This window comes from Desmodus rotundus, chromosome 4, assembly GCF_022682495.2.
Source record: "Desmodus rotundus isolate HL8 chromosome 4, HLdesRot8A.1, whole genome shotgun sequence".
NCBI lineage: Eukaryota > Metazoa > Chordata > Mammalia > Chiroptera > Phyllostomidae > Desmodus > Desmodus rotundus.
In genome coordinates this window covers 47,613,386-47,634,557 of record NC_071390.1, presented here as the reverse complement: position 1 = coordinate 47,634,557, position 21,172 = coordinate 47,613,386, and the positions used below count along the sequence as shown (strand labels likewise).

The following is a 21,172-nucleotide window of genomic DNA, read 5'->3' as shown; positions in this document are numbered from 1 at the left end:
CTTTCTTCACAGTAATAGCTAGGGTTGGTTTGGATTTTTTCCCTAAAACTTTATTTTTCATTTTTTCTTGACACCAGTGTAATTCCAATATGTTTTGTTATATGTATCAAATCACTGATCACATGCTAATAAATTAAAGTTAAAATATTTACCTGGCTCTGCCATGGATCGAGGTTCTAAAAGAAAAAAAATTAGAAGAGTCTTAACATTTATTTTGCTGAGAGACTATATTTTCATCAGAAGCTTTCTACAGAATTTCACAGTCACTTGCATACTCATGAGTGATTTGTTAAGGTTACGTTGTAAATGTTAAGTAAAATGACCTAAGCACCAGTGGCCTCCATAGGGACCAGATGGCTGTGACAGAAGGACAGCAAGAGAGCTGCTCGCTAAATGATGTTATCTTGAGACACACCTGGGTTGCACTTGAGACACGTGAACCTTAGGTGAAGAAAAATTACTGAGTTAGCTGGGATTCAGGAACTGGCTTTCATTGGTAACCATTCAGCCTCACCTGAAAAAAACAAAAGACTGAGACTCTGTGGAGACTGAGAGATTATTTTGCCCGTGGGCTCTCACATCCTAGTGGAATGCAGAGTGTACCTCCTGCTCTAAGGTTTCTAATATTAAGAGCCTCAAGATTAGATGACAGGTTCCTTGAGAGTCGGTCCTTTATCTTAAAAGTCTTTGGTGTTTCTGAAAATGCCCACATGGTACAGCATACAGGTGTTCAGTGAATGTTTATCAAATTGCAGGCACTTAGTCAACAGTTGTTAGTTACAACCTTCTACACTGATAGAATATTGAAGGTTTTTCTTTTTTTATCAGTTTTAGTGCTACTCAGAATATATTATTGTCGCTGCCACTGCTGTTAAACTTAATAGTAGCTTGATTCATATATCATACTGACTCAAGTACTACAGTTTTGTGAGAGGCAGAAACAAATTAACAAAAAAGCAGATACATTTCGATGTGTTTTATGCTGAAATGGGTCAAGGTGAATGCACTTACATGTCAAGAAAAGACGAATTAACCACTTAAATATATAAGTAATTCTTACAATAAAAAATAAAAATCTAATATAAAAATGAGCAAAGGATATGAACAGGTAATTTAAAAATAAAGAAATACAAAGACCAAATAAATATGAAAAATGTTCCATCCCACATCTAATTAGTGAAGTGCAAATCAAAAGAAGTGTTCTCATTTGGGGCCTATAAAATTAGTGAAGACAAAACAATATTGAATCCCCATTGTTAGTGAAAGTATGAGACAAAAGCATTCCCATATATTGCTGGCTGTAGTGAAGCATAGCTAGGACGACATGAGTCCCAGTTCAGCTGGGACAGGCCTGGCTTATTCCTGGGATCATTATGGAATTATTAATAGCACCTTCTTTCTCTTTCAGATTGGGTGATAAATTATGTGATCATCCTAAATTTAATTCAACCTTTTGAGGTGCTATTTTGGCAATATATATTAAAAGTGTAAGAAAAGTTAATTTACAATAGCAACTCTCATACCTGAATTTATTTTATATTCACAAAAATTTTCTGTTAACATGCATTGAAGTATAGTTTATAACAGTAAAAATTTGTGAACAATCTAAGTATTCAACCATAGGAAATTAATTGTATTGATATATTTTTAAAAGTAAGAAAGGCCTATATTTATTAACGTGGGAAGATGCTCATTAAATGTTCAGTAAAAAAACTAATTTACAAAAAGGAGTATGTTTTACAGTGCCGTACAATATTATACCAGTTCCAGGTGTACAACCCAGTGATAAGACATTTTTATATAACCTACCAAATGCTCATTTCAATGAATCTAGTATTTATCTGACACCATAAAAAGATTATGATTTATTTTTATTAAAAATATCCATGAAAAAAATTTTTTGAGAATATACACTAAAATATGAATAGTGTTTAGTTTGGGGGATTATGATTTCAAATGATTTTTATTTTATTCTTTATTATATTGTAATTAGCTGTTAAAAATTGTGAAAATAAATGTATACAATACATTTATAAAAATTAATTATCAGATAAATAATTTTAAAGCATCAACTTACTTTTCTGTAAAATTCTAAAATCTGGAGAATCTTCTATCAAGGTCCCTTCTCTATACCACTCAACTTTAGGAGATGGAGCTCCTTTCACTCTGCATTCAAAGACAACCAGCTGACCCTCAGAGGCTGATAAATTTTGTAACATCTGTAATGAAAAGAATATTATTAGAACCAAAAAGGGTACATTTTGAAATCTAGTGCTGAACTTTAGAGGAAGTACCACTGCCTCTGTGTTTGGGTTTTCCCCAAATCTTCTGCATCTCCGGCAGCTTGGATTCTGTGTGTGTGCATTGTCTTCATGACCCTTTTCCCTCACTATCTTCTTCCTTTTCCTCTCTGTTGCAGTGCCAGACAAGTTTATTAAATACGAGGCAAAACATTTTTGAGTGGATCCAAAAAATGTTAATTTACTGGTAAAGTACTTCTGTTCTTAAAGGCCTACGTGGTTTCCAAAAATAACAACAATTTAAAAAATCTGCAGCGAGTATCTACTAGGGGTATTCAGCATAAGAATAGTGTATTTTTCCACACAAGATTATTGCTATCCACGAGGTGTAACATCTCTTTGGCCCAAGTACCTGACTCTGTTTTTCTAGCAGAGGAAAATACATTTTTGCTGTATTTACATTCTGTAGTCCTGGAAATTGACTTTTGTTTTGCTATTTTGTTTTCCTTATGTGTTCTTTACAGTATAGCCTCAACATCTGTTCAGGGAAATAAACAATGACAATCTCTATGAAATCATAGTCACGTGTCTCAGAGCCTTAGCTCATGGTAAAATATCTTGTAATTTTGTGAAGGTATTATTAAATGTTTCTCCACACTTTCACAAAAAAAGGTTTACAAAAACCACTTGAAACTGTAAAATATCAGTATATTCCTTGACAGATTCTATAAGAGAATGGAACTCACATTATCCTTTCAAAACTAGCCTTTCTCTCATCATGATTTGTGAACTTGAAGTCACACATTCATTTGTGTAGGAGGTGATTCACTTGATTATGAAATGTTTCTTAGGTAATGTGTGTGAGCACATAGTTGTTTTTAACTTTGGACCAAAGATTATAGACAGAAAGGTTATGATTAACTTCCTCAGCAAGCTCTTTTAGTAACAAATGCTGCATCGCTTTCTATTATTACAATGTTGGGATCTGCAATTAGGAAATAGTGAGTGGTTCTTGTGTCAGAGAAGGGGATAGTCAATTTCTTTTTTTGCTTTTGTCATTCACTTTTATAAATATTTGGTGATTGTTTATAGCTCTTGTCTGATCAATTTATGGTATTTGGTGCATGGCCGTATTGTATTTATGGCATTTGTCTAAGGAATACTGGGGTGGGGATAACCATATGGTTTAAGCTACAGCAGATTTTTACCTCAGACGGGTGTTGGGATGGCCAGGGGGCGTTGTTGTTCAAAGTTAGTGTTTTGGTCTTTTAGTGTTTCCAAATTTGTTTGCTGAAGTAATTCAGGATGGAATTTCCACAGAGTGGTTTCTGGATTAATAAGGAACAATTTGATTAAAAACCTTTTTATTCCTTGTCTACTCAAAACAACATCTTCTAGTGACAAGAATGAAATGTTCTCAGTAAGCAGGGAACATCAGTGAGTCTTGAGTGCTCCTGGCAGGCTGGAGAATGTGGCCTTATTCTGACATCTGAGCAACTTCCGTGTGAAAACAGAAATTTGGGGGCCTGTTGAATGCTTCAATGGTAGTCAGACATATGATCCCTGGGATTCACATGTAATGGAGTTTCATTCCTTCTTTTTTTTAAAAAGATTTTATTTATCTATTTTTAGAGAGGAGGAAGGAAGGGAGAGAGAAACATCAGTGTGCGAGAGAAACATTAATTGGCTGCCTCTCGCAGGCCCCCAATCAGGGACCTGGCCTGCAACCCAGGCATGTGCCATGACTGGAAATCAAACCGTGACCTTTGGGTTTGTGGGACAATGACCAATCCACTGAGCCACAGCAGTCAAGGCTCATTCCTTCTTGAGGCAAACAAATTAGAAAAACAAAGAAACACCACCAACAAAAAAGGTGGTGACGGCAGAAGGAATTGAATAAATAAAATATGTCCCTTTTCAAAAATAGATGTAAGCAGAATAAGGTCAATTGCTATGTTTTGACAGGGCTTGCAGTTCGGTTCACATGTATAAGCCAGTTCTCAATCTGCAGAGGCTACAACAAAGCCCTGCATGAAAAAGGACCTCCTCCGGAGAATATGTTGCTCACAACTGAGACCAACATTATTGTTGTCAGTCACTTGACATTGACGTCTAAGACCTGTGTCCCGTATGGGAGTTCAGCCAAGATACCTGAGTTACTGCAGTGCATGGAATGTTCCCACTAAATGCCTGCGAAATGGGTTAGAAGTTCATTCCAGTGTGCCACATCATCAATACTCAGTAGAGGAAGTGCCGAGGGATCGTCTGACAAGCCCCTTAGAAAAAGTTGTTGAAAGTCACAGTTTGAAGGCCAATACTAGTGGTTATTGCTGAAAACTGCTTTTCTACGCAAGTCTCACGGAAGGAACTGGCACACACTGCTGCGCATCAGCGTCCGAAAGAGCCGCACCATTTGAACGTAGTGCAGACAGTGCCACGTTCACACCACCAGTGGGTCTTAGGCTGTTGGTAATGGCACAGTGTGTACGCCGTGTACAGACTTGATCATAATCATCCAAATTTCACTGAAGACAAATAAGGCAACTGAAACATTCCCCAACTGGCAAAGATTAAGTCAGTCTTAACTAGAATTATGGGGCTGGACCGAAGTCGCTCTAACCAACTGTCCACAACCTCTTGAGGTAAACAGCACCCCAAGTGCAAATCTGTCTCGTGTGTCATTGCCGTGCTGGTCATCTGGGAAGACATTCTTTGTAGGGTGACTTGACTATGCAGAGCCATTTGATACTGGAGTTTTTTTCTCTATTCTCCCTAAAGACACTCAGACCCCACAAATCAATGAAAGAAGTAATTCCTTCTTAGCTGACGTGGAGGTTATTCACCACGGAATAAATATTACTAAGCACCATGCCAAGTGCTGTAGATGTGAGTTGAAAGGACACAGTTGCTACTTAGTAACTCTTACCCACAAATATAATGCAGGGACATCTTGAGGAAGGACATCTTTCTTCTTGATTAAAAGATGTCAGCTACAAGGTTCATATTGTCATTTTATTCCCTTTTTAACCCAGTTGACATTCTTGCAACTTGGAAGATGCTACCAATGAGTGTTTTTAATGCTTTGGGCCGGAATTGGATCCGAGCCTTATTTACTGATAAAGAACTGTTTGATTGAAGACCTTTTGCCCCTGGATTGTCACAGGTGCCTTGTGCAACAGCTGAGTCAGAAAAGCCTCTGGAATTGTCAGGTTGGGGAGAGGGGCCCATGTAATCTTCCGAGATCTGGATCCAGTTACTGGTCCAGTTATTTCAGGGTTTCCTGCCTCTGATATTATATAATGAAAGCACATTTCTTTAAATTCTCACTTCCCCTGCCCCCTTGCACTCTTCAAATTACTGCTGAAGCAGCTGGAGCCAGGGCTGCTGCAGCCTTGAAAGTCCGCCAGAGCAGCTGCTGCTGGAGTGGGAGCAGTGTTAGGCGTAAGATTCTAATTTGATCACCTACCTCCCTTCACACTCAAGAAGTGTGAGCACTGCTTTCCCCACGTGAATAGAGTGAAAGCATCTTTGATACTGATGGAGGACGAAGGATGGCCTATCTCCATAAAAGGTTTAAAAACATAGGCATCACCTGTGATCACAGCAGCGCACCGACACACAGAACCTCAGTCTTCTCCCAAACTACCACTGTTTCGTTGGGCGGCCCTCTTTTTAATTTTAACCTTTTTTTTTAAAAAAAAGACCATACCAGTACTTCCCTATTGCCACATAAGGCACAAGGAGTTCAATAAAACTCTGCTCTGTAACTGACATTTTTTAAAAAGTTGGCTTCTTGCCATTGCTGTGCCGGCAGAGAAATACTTTGTTGGGCAGTATAGAAAGTGAGTCATGGGGGTTGAAATGCCAGAAGTTTCAATGAAGTAAAATAGAGCAGAAATAACTCTAATAAGCATATGCAAATGATCAGTTATCATGGCTCATGCCACATGATTGCCACCGCCAGTGGCTCTGACTCAGAAATTCTCTAAGGACACTGGCAGTGACTGTGACCTCAATCCTGCCTGCGCTGATGGAAACTAACGCAAGCACGCTGTTGCTGGTAAGTCTCTCTGGGATCCGAGTCAGCCTAGCACAGTCCCCTCGTCTGCACAATCCTGGCCCCATTTAGGGAGGCAAAAGCATACGTCCAAGGGCTCAGAAAGCCTGATCAGACTTTGGGTCTTTGTATTAAGGGCCATTTTCCCACCACAGGTCTAGTGTTTTTTGGAGACGTATCTAACAAACAACATATACTAATGATTATTCATTTTCCCTTCTTTATTTATCAAGTGCATATATCTATCTGCCAATCAGAGCATCTAATTAGAAGGAGGTAATCAGTGTCACCACACAAAGGCAGCTAAACCTGTTGTTCTAACTGGTCCATGAAGATAAAATGTAAAGAATAAGCATTAAAGTCCTACTGTACTTTTTGGAATAATAAAAATGACTTTGGACCTATTATGCCTTTATGTACTCGAATCTAGGTATTAGAGATATCCTTCAAGGTGCTTGGGAGAGACAGAAAAGTAAACAATTTTACTATTGTTCTGAATGTTGTACCTGAAGTTAGCACCAGGTGATACAGAAGCAGGGAAGACAGAGCACCTAGGAAGATTTAAAAGTGAGTGAAAGGGGCAGTTTGTAGTGAGGAAGAGAAAAGAGGAGGGGACTAGGTATATATTATTCTGTGATTTAGTTGCCTTTGAAGAGTCAGCACTGGCTCTAGGATGTGACAAATGGGCATGACAAATTAAAGTGTCTGGATTTCTGGGGCACTTAAACTCCGTTTTAAGGCAAAATGACTCAGCAGTGAAATAAGAGACAGATAGCTCTGTTAGCTATATTACACACATGTGCACACATTCATTGGTGACTCGTCATCAAAGTCTTGTGTTTGCCAAGTCACAACGTGTTGCTTTCCTACTTGGAGTCTTTGAAAAAAGCAACGCTCAAATTCTAAAAGCAGCTTACAAAAAAATGGATGTGAAAAGTCAAGAAGCATCTTGTTTCACATGAGAATGTTGACCTAACTAATATGCATATGGATAAACATATCTCACTCAAGACTCTGGTTGATTTTGGAAAACCATCTTGGATGAGCTGATATGGTGGAACTTTCCTAAAAAAATTTAATGTGATTCAATTTTTTTACCTTTTAATTTATTGCCTTGTATAACATATAAACTAAGTCAATATTTTACATGTGAAAGAACTTTGAGCAAGAATTGGGAGAAGTTGTTTCTAGTCTTGATTCTACTGCTAACTAGTTTTGTGATGTTGGACAAATTGCTAATTTTTTCTGGCTCTCACTTGTTGTTGGGTTTTTTTTTTTTCCATTTGTAAACAAAAGTCCTTGAGTAAAACTTCCAGTTCTAATACAAAGACTGTGAGACCCAGAATTAATGCCACCACAATAGTTGATACCAGGAAATAGAAAAATAGGATTCATTGTCCTAAAATGAGGCTTTATATTAAGCCTCTTAGAACATTTAACTCCACCTGATTGAGCAATAAAGACAGTTTTTGGTGCAACTTAATTCTTTTGAAAGTGCATCCAGAGAGAGAGAAATCTCTGGAGTATTAAGTGGCTAGAAACTTAACACCTGACCCCTAGGTGTGGCTACTGTGTGTAACAGCAATAAGATTGCCACCATAGAGAGCAATGTGGTGAGTGGGGAAGACATTTCTCCCATTATATAAGCTGTTATCAGAAATCTGGGACTTGAATGACATGGAACAACTACTGAAAATCCCAAATCCTGTACTGCACTTTGAACAGACCAAAACCCTGAGATAAAATCAATAAACATGGGGTCCCACAAATTTGTTTGGGTATTGCAGTGTATTTAAAGCCATGACAGAAAGAAGTAATATTTTGATTACCTTTGTAAACACAGGAGCTGCAATGATAGGTTTTCCATCCAGTCCTTGCAAATAGTTGGTAGGGCTCCGACACTGTTAGAAGGGAATGGACAATAGATTTACTGTCCCTACCATTATCAGATACATAAATAGGTAAACATAACACATTTACAGAATTTGGTGCATGAGATTAATCTAAAACCAAAAGACTGACATTTTCTAAGTCTATGAATCACAGACTTCAAATTTTATACTGGATTGTTTTTTTCTGGATCACTGTGGCTGTAAATATGTGCCCACCACATCATATACAAAGCTATGTAATTAACCCTAAATCTCTGAAGAGTTACCATAGAACTCCTGAGCCTCCACAGATCGCGACTTGAAAATTATTGAATTAGAACTAAAATGCGACCCCCTCTGCATTGCTAAATGGCTTAGATAAGTCACTGTTTAAATTTTTAAAAAATGGTTTTAAGTCAATAAATATATCAATAAAACATTGCAAATATGTTTACATTAGTATGATTTTATATTTTTAGATCTATATGCAATATATATATATACACACATATATATATACCTAGAAAATGCATGAAATTATCTGCTAGAAACTATTAAAAGAGGGTACCTCTGAGGAGTGGGGGCATGGGAGTAGAACCTTAACTAAAGTTTTTACTTAAAATACTTCTATATTTTTTTTAGTGTTTTCACATTAAAGCATGTATTATTATCATCAGCATCAGCAGCATCATCAAATTGAAGAATGAGAGCCTTTAATGTATTTAAAAAATAATTTCATGAATGCTGTCTTAGAAAGTAGACTTCTTTACAGCTCCATGAAACAGAGTTTCATGATACAAAGTTGTCTTGGGCCATTGTGAGAACCGTATCAATATCCTAATGGCAATAAAGCTGGAATTTTAGAGACTAACTTGTAAAGAGTTTTTTTCCTATGAAAGTTGCCCATGAAGCTAAAGAGAATGTTCTCAAAGCAATAGGAACCACTGGTACTGTATATCAGAAGTACAGCTTATGATCACAGAAGCGTGTTACCCAAGGCCATTACAAAGGTGCAACAGAGAAGAACATGCTCATGCCATACAAGATGGTCATGGTCACAGTGCCTGTCTGTCACAGTCCCTGGTGCTTGTGTTTCACTTAGCTTCTTGTACCTGCTGGATGATTGACACACTCGGCTGGGCCACCACATGCTGGGCTTGGGGTGCTGCTGAAGGAATGGCTGCAGAAGTAGTGGGCGGGGATGACACCTCATTTGGCTTCTGGACTCTGAGAAATGATTAAAATATGTATAAACAGACCTATCATTTCTTGTGAAAGTTCTTTCAGCAACGTTAGTCATATTATCTCTGCTTATAGTTAGACGTAATACAAATCTTTGGTCAACAATATTCCACGAGCGATTACTGAGAGCTTCTTTGCTACGTGCTTTGTTAAAAGTAAACAGGAAGATGATAACATACCATTCTTGTCCTTGAGTTAGTAGCAACTCAGCCAACTTGTGCATATTTGCAACTGAGAATCCAGACAACTGCTATGACTGAACATGCGCAGAAGATAATTTTTGAGATTTGCCTTTTTGTTGCCCTCTGTATTTTCCCTCCCCCTCCTATTTCAAGCAAGACACCAACCGGGCTTTGTAAATCTTTGCTTCTGGGATTTTGGCACGGCAGAAAGACGAAATAGCCTGAGTCAATGAGCTCTTCAAGTTTACACAAATTAAAGAGATTATTTGAAGGGCAAGAGAGCCCAGAAATATTCTTGAAGAGGCTACAGAGGGGAGATTATTTTAGTTTCATGGATCTTGCCAGAGAACCTGACAAGAGGGAGAACCTGAGTCCACAGGGGATGGTAACCCCTGTGATTAAAGGATCCCACTCTTGCTAAAGTTATCAGTACCCAAGTATATCAGGATGGACTGCACTTAAAGGGAACTTGAGGTCTGGAACATGGGCCTCTCCCCTGTGTGGGTAGATGACAGATGACAGAATGGGTTTCCATTTTATTTATTTCTTTTAAAAGATTTTATTTATTTATTTTTAGATAGAGGGGAAGGGAGGGAGAGAAACATCGACTGGTTGCCTCTCACACGCCCCCAACTAGGACCTAGCCAGCAACCCAGTGTGTGCCCTGATTGGGAATCGACTGGCAACCTTTCAGTTTGTGGGACTGGTTGCCCAACCCACTGAACCACTCCAGTCAGGGCCCTTTTTGTTTAGATGTTACCTATGTGTGCCTCAGCTTCCTTGTTTCTCAAATGGGAAAATAATAATTTTTTTACCTCGAAGGATTTTTGAGAGAGTTAAAGAAGGTAATTCATGTGAGCTGCATAGAGCAGCGTTTAACATCAAACACTATCTGTATCCACACCTATAACCCAGGGATCTTTCCACAATCATGGAGGAGGAAGGGGACATCCAATAATGACTGATTAAGTATTTTCCTAGCCAGGTAAGCTAGGGCCTCAGAAGCAGAATTACGTGGTGATACAGAGGCTATCAGTGTTCCTAAAGCACCTATTTTCTTTTTCTACAATAATAGAAACCCTGACTTCTTTACATGGCTACTCTAAATGAAGACTGCATTTCCAACCTTCACTGAAGGTAGGTGTACCCACATGACTACTTTCTGGTTATGGAATGTGAGGGATAGTGATGCATGTGACTTAAGAGAAATAACCTTAAAAAGGGGGACAGGGCATGCTCTCATTTCTCCCAGTTTTAGACTGAGAAGATGAGAGGCCACACCTTAGAATTAGATGAAGCAGAAAGCTGGAAGCAGACTGGAACCCAGTGGACTGTGAAGTGGTTTAAGCAACTAAATCCATATTTTTTATGCAAATGAGAAATAAATAGCTGTCTTATTTAAGTCATTATTTTGAGAGTCTACTACACATAACTGAAGCTAAATCCTACCTGCCACAAGTAGATATAAAGAAAATAAACAAATTAGATATTTGTTGTTTATCTAAGTATGTGTATCAAAATTAATACCCATTAGGCTTATAACTGTATAAAAGCCTTGAGGAAGGAGGCATAAATGTGCAATGGAGGAGAAGTTTAGTATAGAACTTGACTGGGTTTTGAAGACCAGGCAGAGAAGGAGATAGGGCATTCCAGGCAAAGTGCACAGCTTGAAGAAGGGGGCGGGGATTAACTGTGCATCGTGTGAGTGAGATGGCAACAGTGTATAGAGCTCGAGGTGGGGGAATGGGGAGGAGAGGGCAAGATAGCCTGGTTGATACTCTACTGAATAAGGATTTGTGTGCCATGTTAAGATTTTTTTAAAATGTTGTTTGTTTTGTATTTTATTTTCCTGTAGATATTTTTTTTTCGCAGCCGTCTCTGCCTGCCTGAATATGACCATGGCACAGGCTCATTCTTTCTCTTTTCTTTTTTTATTTTTCATTATTATTTTTTTATTGCTTTTCAATTACAGTTGTCTGCATTTTCTCCCCCTCCCCCAGACAAACCCACCTCCCTCCCCCGCCTCCACCCTCCCCCTTGGTTTTGTTTTAAGTCAGGAAAATGATTGGATCGGAATTATCTTTTAGAGAATAACTGGTTGTATTTGGAAATTATGAAAAAGAAAAAGGCTGGGGCACCTGTAAGGAGGTGACTGGCAATAAAGAGGCAGGAAAAAAGGAGAAACTGAACTGAAGCCATGAGAATAAGGAAGTGAGTTGAAGGGAGAAATCATCTACTCTGGCTATGAATTTTCATATCTGGACAAAAGCTAAAAGCAAATTATCATTTCAAGGTAGGCATACATAAAGGGTTTTGAAGACTAAGATATAATTTCTGCCCTTAAAGAGTGTTTGCTCCCTGTAGGGAGGGACAGAATATGCAAACACAGCCAACAACTTTTTAATCAGTCTTCCAAATATTGCTGCTTGTTTCAGATGGTCTCAAGGGGTGGTTATTCTGTCTGTTTCCAGTTCTCATGCCTTCTCTCCACGGCCTCTTTGGCCAAAATGGCCCTCCCCCTCTGGTTTGGGGGTGTCCACTGACTGTTCTTTTAAGCTTCAGCTGAAGGCCATCAACTCTGCATCACCCTTCCTGATCTCTCTTTCCCTCCTCAACCAATTGAGTTCTTTATGCCAAGTTTTTTACACCTTGCATGTAATTGTCTATTACACTTTATTACTTTTACTGTCTATATTCTTGATATATATCTCTTGCTGTATTTGCTATGTATTTCATTCTACTAGACTGTAAACAGGAAGGCAGGAAGTATCTGATTTTTCTTAATACCCATTGCATCTTGTGAAGTGTCTGGGGTAGAGTAGGTGCTTAGTCAATATTTGTGGAAAGTAATGAATGGATGAAAATAATTGTTCAGTACTCAGTACAATTGTTCAGCAAAAAGGTTACGACTTGCCTAGGTCACTCATATATATAATTTAGTATCACCAGGTTTTGTGTTCTTGTGAGTAGTATTATTTAGTCAGAAAACATGAATTTTGAACCACTGTTTTTTTCACTCTGTAGATATAGGTATGATAATATTTCATAGGTGATACCTCACTTTTAAAATATTAGAAATATTAAAATTAATCTGCTAGGCAAGACTTAAGCAAAATTAGAATTACCGATTCATTTCTTCCTTGTTAGGGTCCCCTTCTGAGTCAGAAGAAGAAGCCCCTGGAAATATAAAAACAAGACATGAAATTCTTATGCTAATTTTTAAACTGGTTCCAAGGCATTTGAAGACCTACGGAATTTCAGACCTAGAAATGAACTCAGTGATTCCCTACACTAACAGTCACTTTTACACGTAAAGAAATAGACCCTAAGCAGATGAAGGACTTGCTCAAGGTCACATGGCTAATTAGTGATGGAGTTCAAATTAACTGGCCCAAACTCCAAATGTTCTTGTATATAAAACACTTGCTAATGCCTTTGGACTAACAAAATACTCTTTGCAGACATTAATATGGTGTTATGGTGTCCATCAATCCTCTTGCTCTTGACCTACACAGATTAAATAGAAGAAGGGATTATGCATACATTGGATTCCAAACATTGTAGGTGTAGGTGGATGCTCTTCCTTCCAGTCCTAATATTAACTAACAGTCACATTTCATCTTAGGAGTGGGGGTGTTTGAAGCTCTGTTACCACAAATTAAAAAGATCAGCGATCCAATCTCAGCACTCTTGAGCAGAGCTTTGATGCTGGATTTACTTCTTAATATAGTGAATTCCAAAAAGATTTAACAGAGCTAAATCTGGAGGCATTTACTGTGCTCCAAAAATTCGAGAATGAAAACATACAATACAATTCTATTCATGCATTATTCAATATTAGTACCATTATTCACACATCTATTCAATAAATGTTTATCAGATACCCACTATGTACTTGGCACTATATTGGAGATACAGAAGAATGAGACAGTACCAGCCTTACTATCTAGTTTGTAAATGGGCGCTTACACCATAATGCTACAATATTTAAGTGCTGAAACCAAGGCATATGTAAGGTATTATAGCTGATAAAAGTGCCGAAGAATGGTTCCCAGAAAAACCCAGCAGATGAGATAAATGAAAAAAAAAAACACCCAACCCTTATCATAGATATATAAGGAACATAAATTGATTTATTCCCTAAAATTAGTCATATAAATTTGGTGCTGATATAAATCCTTTCCAAGGCTGCTCAATGGTCTCCCTTCTTCTACCCTTGAATCCCTGTGGTATATTCTCACCCAGGAGCCAGAGTGACCCTGTTAAAAGCTATGTCAGATCATGTCACGTCTCTGCTCAGAATTCTCCATAGCTTCCCATCTCCCTGAGAGCATTAGTCAAAGTCCTCGCAAATGACTCACAAGGACCTATATAATCTGCTCACCTTCCTCCTCCCATCTGGAGCCCATCTTGAACTTTTGACCTAACCGATCCTTTCTTCCTTGTTTCCTCCACCCTGGACACATTGGCTCATCTCTGTATCTTCAGACAGGCACACTCCCACCTCAGGGCCACTGCACTTGCTGATTTCTCTGCCTAGAGTTCTTTTCCCTTGAATATCGTTGGGGCTCACTGCTTCCTTTCCTCCAGGTCTTCACCTCCATGTCACCTAGTTAGTAGGGTCTTCCTTGATCACCCTATCTAGTATTGCAGCCCCCCCACACACGTTCATGCTTCCTATCCTTTTTCTTGCTTTCTACACATTTCTCCCATAGTGTGTGTGTGTGTGTGTGTGTGTGTATGCACCTCTCTCTCTCTCTCTCTCTCTCTATATATATATATATATACATCTCTCTCTGTGTATATATATATATCTATATATCTCTATCTATCTATCGATATATACATATATATATATATATATATAGAGAGAGAGAGAGAGAGAGAGAGAGAATAAAATATATACTGGTCACTGCCCCTGGATCCTGGCACAGAGCCCCTAAAACCCTTAAAATTTCCTAAGTGATGAGCACTTTAGAGCATCTCTTTTTCTAATTTGTCTTTGACCCCATTCCTGATACAGGGCTCCTAAAACTCTTATGAAGTCCTAAGTGATAAGGGTGCTGGGTGCATTTTTTTTGTCCTAATAAGATAACTGGGTGGGCTCCTCTCTGGTTCCTGAATGGGGGCTGGTCACCAAAAAGACAGAGCCATGATTAGAAGCTTGGAATTTTCAGCCCCATCTCCAATCCCCTAGAGAGTGAAGAGGGGCATGAAATGGAATTAATAATTGATCATGCATATGTGAGGAAGCCTCCTTAAAATCCCAATAGTATGGGGGTTTGGAGAGCTTTCAGGTTGGTAAACACATCCACACCATGAGGGTATCACTCCCCAACTACACAGGGACAGAAGTTTCTACGCTCTGGACCCTTCCAGAGCTCACCCTCTTTGTCTCTTCTTCTGTATACTTTATCATATCATTTAACAAACCGGTTAATTTTTTTCCTGAGTTTTGTGACACATTCTAGCAAATTAATCAAACCTCAGTTGGGGGTCATGGGAACCTCTAATTTGTAGCCAAGCAAGATAGAAACTGTGGGTAACCTGGAGACATATTATTTGTGACCCCTGAAGTGAGGTAGGAACAATCTCATAGAACTGAGCCCTTAACCTATTGGACCTCACACCATCTCCAGGTAGATAGTGAGTTAAATTGTAGGATACTCAACTGGTGTCATGGAGAATTGCTTGTTGATATGGGAAGCAATCCCCCTCCTTGCCTTGAACACACACACACATTGGAATTGGTGATCTGAACCCCTTCATATACCTATCACGTCATATATCTTATTTATTGACCTCGTTTACTTTATATCTCTTCATTACAATGTAAATTCCATCTTTCCATGAACCTAGGAATTTTTGTCTATTTGATTCACTTTTGTTATCCCCACTGCCTAGAAGAATGTGTGGTAAAGTAAGCCCTCAATAAATATTTATTTTTATAATTATATGTCTCACCAGCAAGTGCCATGTTCCAAGAGTATTTTGCTTTACCTTCTATATAAATCTCAGCAGAAGTTGAATCTGTCCCATAGATGTTAGAAGCAAAGCAGGAATATCGTCCCGTGTCCTCTTCAAAGGCTTCAGCAATGGTCAGTGAGTGCAGATTTCCTGCCTGGACAATATGAATGTCTGGGGAATTTTCAAGCTCCTTGCCTTCACAATACCACCTGCAAGGAAGGGGATATTGGACATGACTTAAATGTAAGAATTAATAACACAGATAGCTCCAGATGTCCCCTAAGAAGAAAACTGTGACAAACTTAGAGTGAGAACACGCAATAATCCATTACTGTGGTATAATTTAATTGTAACAATGAGAACACCTGGCAGTATTCTAATCACATTGATCCTTTACTCAGAAAATTAGAAAGTGACTTCTGTTAAGAATAATACGACCATGAGAAGATGGATGAGAAAGCAAATACAGCCAACTATGAAGAGCAGGGTTTTTAATGTAGAACTTGGTTTCTCCTAAAAAGACTTACAGCTTTCTATAAGTAAGTATGTGTTCAGGTTGTTTGGAGAGGAATCAAAGGCGTATTAAAGGTTCATGAAGTTGAGTGCGCTCATTCGCTACTACAAAATCTCATCTGACCTAGATAAATAAAAACATTTTGTTAGTCACTTGAGTCATCAAAGTAAGGAGGGTGGGTCATAGTCATACAAGAGTGGCCCAACTTGGGCAAATGACCTAAGTATATTTTTTTAGGTTATGGTATTTTATTTTAATTCTTTATACTTAAAGAAAAATTTTTTATTCTAACATAGTTTTTTGACCAAAAGTTTACACAGAATAATATATAAAATAAAGTTTAATATGTGGAGGTGCATAATAAGAGGAAGCGACCCTAAAACTACAGGGATGTACCATTTCTGGTACAAAAAGTGTGAGTTTGACCACTCTCATACACCGCTAGTAGAAATTAAAAATGGCACAACTCCTACGAAAGGAATATGGCAACAAGTGCCAAAATTACAGGTGCATCTGTCCAATCTCACTTGTGGGAATCTATCATACAGATACACTTGTGGACATACAAAATGACAAATGTACATACAGGTCACTCATTTAAATAGCAAATGATTGGAAACAACCAAAGTATCCATCAGTAGGATACTGGTTCAGCCATACAGAACTATGCAGCTCTAAAAAGAGAATGAGATCACTATGTATGGATATAGAAAGAAGGCCAAGATATACAGTTAAAATTTTAACAGTAAGGCGCAGAATAGTGTGTATAGAGTGTTAGTGTTGTGGAAGAAATGTGGGAGTTGAAAAATCTGAAAACCAAGTAAGTGCCTATTTGGGGATGTCAATGGTAAAGAAGCTAGTTTGCACATCAGAACTCCAGCAAGTTTCGGGATCTGGAGACATAAGTTTGGGGATGTGGAAACACGCTAACAACGAGGGAGGAGACCTGGAACTTAAAATGGCATAACTTATTTCAAGTTTGGGAGACGAGCCTTTAGATCCCCCAGCAGGTCGGCACCCTGTCTTCAGTTCGGGGATGCCCCAGAATGAAGGCCGAGTTGCTGCCTGCAGGAGCAGCTGCTCCACATTGGAAACAAGGCTTCAGGAGGGATTTCTCTAGGGAAAAACAAACGGGCCTGATGGCTTTGGAACAGAATATTTAGGAGATGTTTTATAAATGTATTGGAGACTGGAGACAAATTTGTGATGGGACCACAGAACTAAGCACATAAAAAACAAGATAGTAAACAACTCCAGGTCAAAGTAAAAAGTTGTATCAGCAAGGAAACATTCATTTTATCCTACTGGGCTTGGCAGTGAATAACATGTATGTAGTAACAAAAAAGGTAAACATTAAATCTTTTTTTCACTGTATTTTTTCCATTACCATTTAGTCCCCTTATACCCCCCTCGTCCCTCACCTCCACGATCACCACACTGTTGTCCATGTCCACGAGCCCTTTTTCCTTTTTTCCTCAATCCCTCCACCCCTTGCTCCCTCCTTAGCTGCCATCCTGCTCTCAGTATATGAGTCTCTCTCTATGGAAGAGTCTGTCTGAATCTTCTTTTAAAGAAAAGTGTGCTATGATTACACTGAGGTAACGCAGAAAGGAACAACGGAGGTGCTGGTTTAGTGAAAGGGTGCTAAACCCCCATCTTCCTGAACAGGAGGTCAATAGAAAACAGCTAACATCAGCCCAGCAAGCAAAAATGGCATAAGCATTACCCTGGTTCTCAAAGTGTAGTTCACGTTCTGTGAAGGCAAAACTATTTTCATACAATATTAAGATATTTGTCTTTTCACATGTTGACATTTACACTAATGGTGCAAAAGCCACAGTGGGTAAAATTCCTGGTGCTTTAGCAGCACAAATTAAGGTAGTATCGAAATTGACTAGGAGTCATTGTGTTCTTCACTACCACACTCACAGTTTTTTAGAAAAATCCAGTTTTACTTAAAAATATCCTTGATGAAGCAGTAAAAATTGTTACTTAAAAACAATCTCATCCTTGAGTCCATGTCTTTCTAATATTCTGGATGATGAATGGGAAGTAGCATAAGGCATTTCTACTGGATATGAAAACACACAGTGTGATTTTTTTTAGTCGAACTAGGCACTGACAAGCAACTGACGGATCATGGTTGTTCTGACTTGGCTATTGAGTATTCATTTTCTCAAAAATGAAGAAAGTACACCCATCACTTCAAGTAAAAATAATTGATAACATTTGTTGCCACTGAAAAAATTTGAGCTTTCAGGGAAATATAAGAGTTTTGGAAAAATAAGAGTTTTGGAAAACCTGAATCCCCCACAGTAAGTTCAGGGCTTCCCAATGCTTAAAGACTTTTAAGGAAATCAATGATGATAATAACAATGTGATTTTTAAAAATATCATATAATAAAGTGTGTCAACATTCGGAAGACCTGCATTACTCATCTTCCAAATGATCAATAGATGATGTTACCCAAAATTAAAGACAAAGGGTTTTACTGTAGCAGAGTATAAAATTCATTGGTATGGTTTCAGATTTCACACTGCTACTCACCTCGAAGAAACTGGAGGTAGATGAATTTGGACGTAGTATTAAACAAGAATAGCTGCATTATCCGAGAAGGCTATTAAAACGTTCCTCCTTTTTCCAAATATATATCTATATAAGGCTGGATTTTAAAAACTTCATTCAACCCAAATAGCATATTATACCAAACTGAATGCAGAAGCAAGTAGGAGAATCCAGCTGTCTTCAGTGAAGACAGACATTAAAGAGATTTGCAAAAAATGTAAAACAATGCTACTCTTCTCACAAAATTTTTGAAAATAGTTTTTTGACTAAAATTACTTATCAGCATGTTCACTATTATTATTTAAAAATGGACAAGTAAATAAGTAAAACATTTCTCAGTTTTAATTTCTAAGGTGATAATTATAGATATAACCCACATAAATAAAACCTCTCTTTTGAGGCTCAATAACTTTTAAGACTACAAAGAGATCTTGAGAACAAAAAGTTTGAGAACCACTGGCATATTATTTATAAATCTAGAGGTAAATAAATAGAACACTGCAGAAAGAGTTAAAATTGGTCTGTTCTTTAATATTTGACTTTTTATGCAATGTACCTGTATTAATTTGATAAAGCAAATATAAATATTTCAAAACCAAAACTTCCTTCCCATACATAAATATTATAAGATTATCTCATTTCTTTAGATAATGTTTCTCTTCCTTACCAAAATGAGAGTGGAAACATCTACGAGCGACCGGACAGCCAGAAGGCAGTAAGTGGAATAAGTCAAATGCCCAAACTCCCTGTCAGAAGCGTTTTTGTCCTTACTCCAATGGCCAGGATGACTTCAGCCAACTCCGAAGGACAATCAGTAACCATCACTCTGACTTTAATACCATGACCCACTCAGAAATAATGTACCAAGCAGGCTGCCTTCTGAAAAGCTATTAAAATTTACCCAGCTACTCTGAAGACCTTTGAGGGTAAGGAGGAAAACTACTCTCTTTAAATGTCTATCCATGTTAAGGAGTGCTTTCATAGAAATGCCCTGGCCCAGCTGCGTGTTTTAGAATGCCAAATTCTCAGGACGGTTATAGAATAGCAGTGATTCACGTCTGAGCAGGAATGAGTCAGTGATCTGGGGAAATGGGGCAGGTCCAGATGATAAAGAACGACCCACCTTGAATGCACTGAGGAGAGATCACCAGATCTGCTAACTTGGCTAGCTACAAGCCTGAGAATGAAGACACTGAAGAGACACCATTTTCATTTTTAACTGGACTTTTGGGTCGCATATCATCATTCTGCTGTTAGGTGACTCTTATCTAAAATATGGCTTGTATAAATATTATGACTCATTGTTTAGCACGTTAACAACTTCTAAATGTAATTTGAACGTGTTATTCTGACTCACCAGTAATAACGCTCATTAAAAGAAGGATTACTCAGAGCCTTTCTTTAGATCTGCTCCAGCCCTTCCAGTACACTGTCCTACCTCTTATTGTTCCCTCTCCTAATATCATGTTCATTTCCATCACAGCACCTATGTATCACTTATAATTATGTATTTATTTTATATACATATCCCTCTCCTTTACCGGACAATAAAGACCACAGGGCAGAAATTACCATATTTTGCAATGGATAATGCCCACTTTTTGCCCAAACTTTCCAGGGGAAAAATAAGGATGTGCATTATATATTGGCATAATGATTATATACTATGAGTATAATAATGGGTATAATAATCTTGTGTATATTGCACACAAAGCATGGGTGTGCATTACACATGGCAAAATATAGTATCACGTTTGTTTTGCTTACCACTTGTTTATCTGGCTCTTAGCCAGGTATGGCATCCTAGCTGCTTTAAAAAATGTTTGTTGTATATATGTTAAATGAATGAATTTAAATTAGGATTATTATAGCCTAAAGTCTGTTTTGTTTTCATTTTTCAAGAAGGCTTGAGCTCTAGAAAAGATCTTTCTTTGATTATATATAACCATCTTTGTCTAACAATGCCTGATCTTAAATGAAGAGTGTAAAACCAGAAAGAGCTAAAAGGTAGTATATTTACTTATTGACATCTTCAGCTCTCTCTTTGACCAAACTGACTCTTCATATACTGAGTTAACTGGAATATATTGGACAAAATGATAATATGAAATGTTTTCTAACAGGACTTGAAGTTATACTGGATTTCATAACACAACTCAGTGTTTTGTATATCTTCTTTGACTGTCACTGAATTAACAAACATTTTCATATCCAATGACTATATTCCACTGAAAGGAATATAGGGGTACAAGTGGGGAGGATTTACCTATGCTTTAACTTTTATTAAATTTGAGTTCTTCCAGGGATAACTTCTTGGTAATTTAAGAAAAGCATAAATGCATAGTTGGCTAACATAAAATCATCAAGATTACCCCTTGCCACATAGTCAACTTTAGACAGCAAATCGGACAATGTGAAGATGAGAATAATTCCTAAAATAATTTTTAAAGGACTAATTACTTTGAGCAGATGACTAGAAATTTTTATTTTCTCCTTTACTATATATTGTCTTTCACCTCATCTAGAATAAAAT

At 37.9% G+C, this 21,172-nt stretch overlaps 1 protein-coding gene across 3 annotated transcripts in view; it reads right to left on the bottom strand.

Annotated features, from left to right (window-relative positions):
- MYPN (myopalladin) overlaps positions 1-21,172 on the bottom strand; it is a 112,253-nt gene that overhangs the window by 46,343 nt on the left and 44,738 nt on the right. For all 3 annotated transcript variants that reach the window (XM_053922952.1, XM_045196081.2, XM_024561176.3), the window contains 6 exons: positions 15,593-15,768; positions 12,718-12,769; positions 9,281-9,395; positions 8,127-8,198; positions 2,078-2,219; positions 153-176 (listed from right to left, as the gene is read on the bottom strand). In XM_053922952.1, the coding sequence (XP_053778927.1) occupies positions 153-176; positions 2,078-2,219; positions 8,127-8,198; positions 9,281-9,395; positions 12,718-12,769; positions 15,593-15,768 (581 nt within the window). The remainder of the gene's footprint in view (positions 1-152; positions 177-2,077; positions 2,220-8,126; positions 8,199-9,280; positions 9,396-12,717; positions 12,770-15,592; positions 15,769-21,172) is intronic.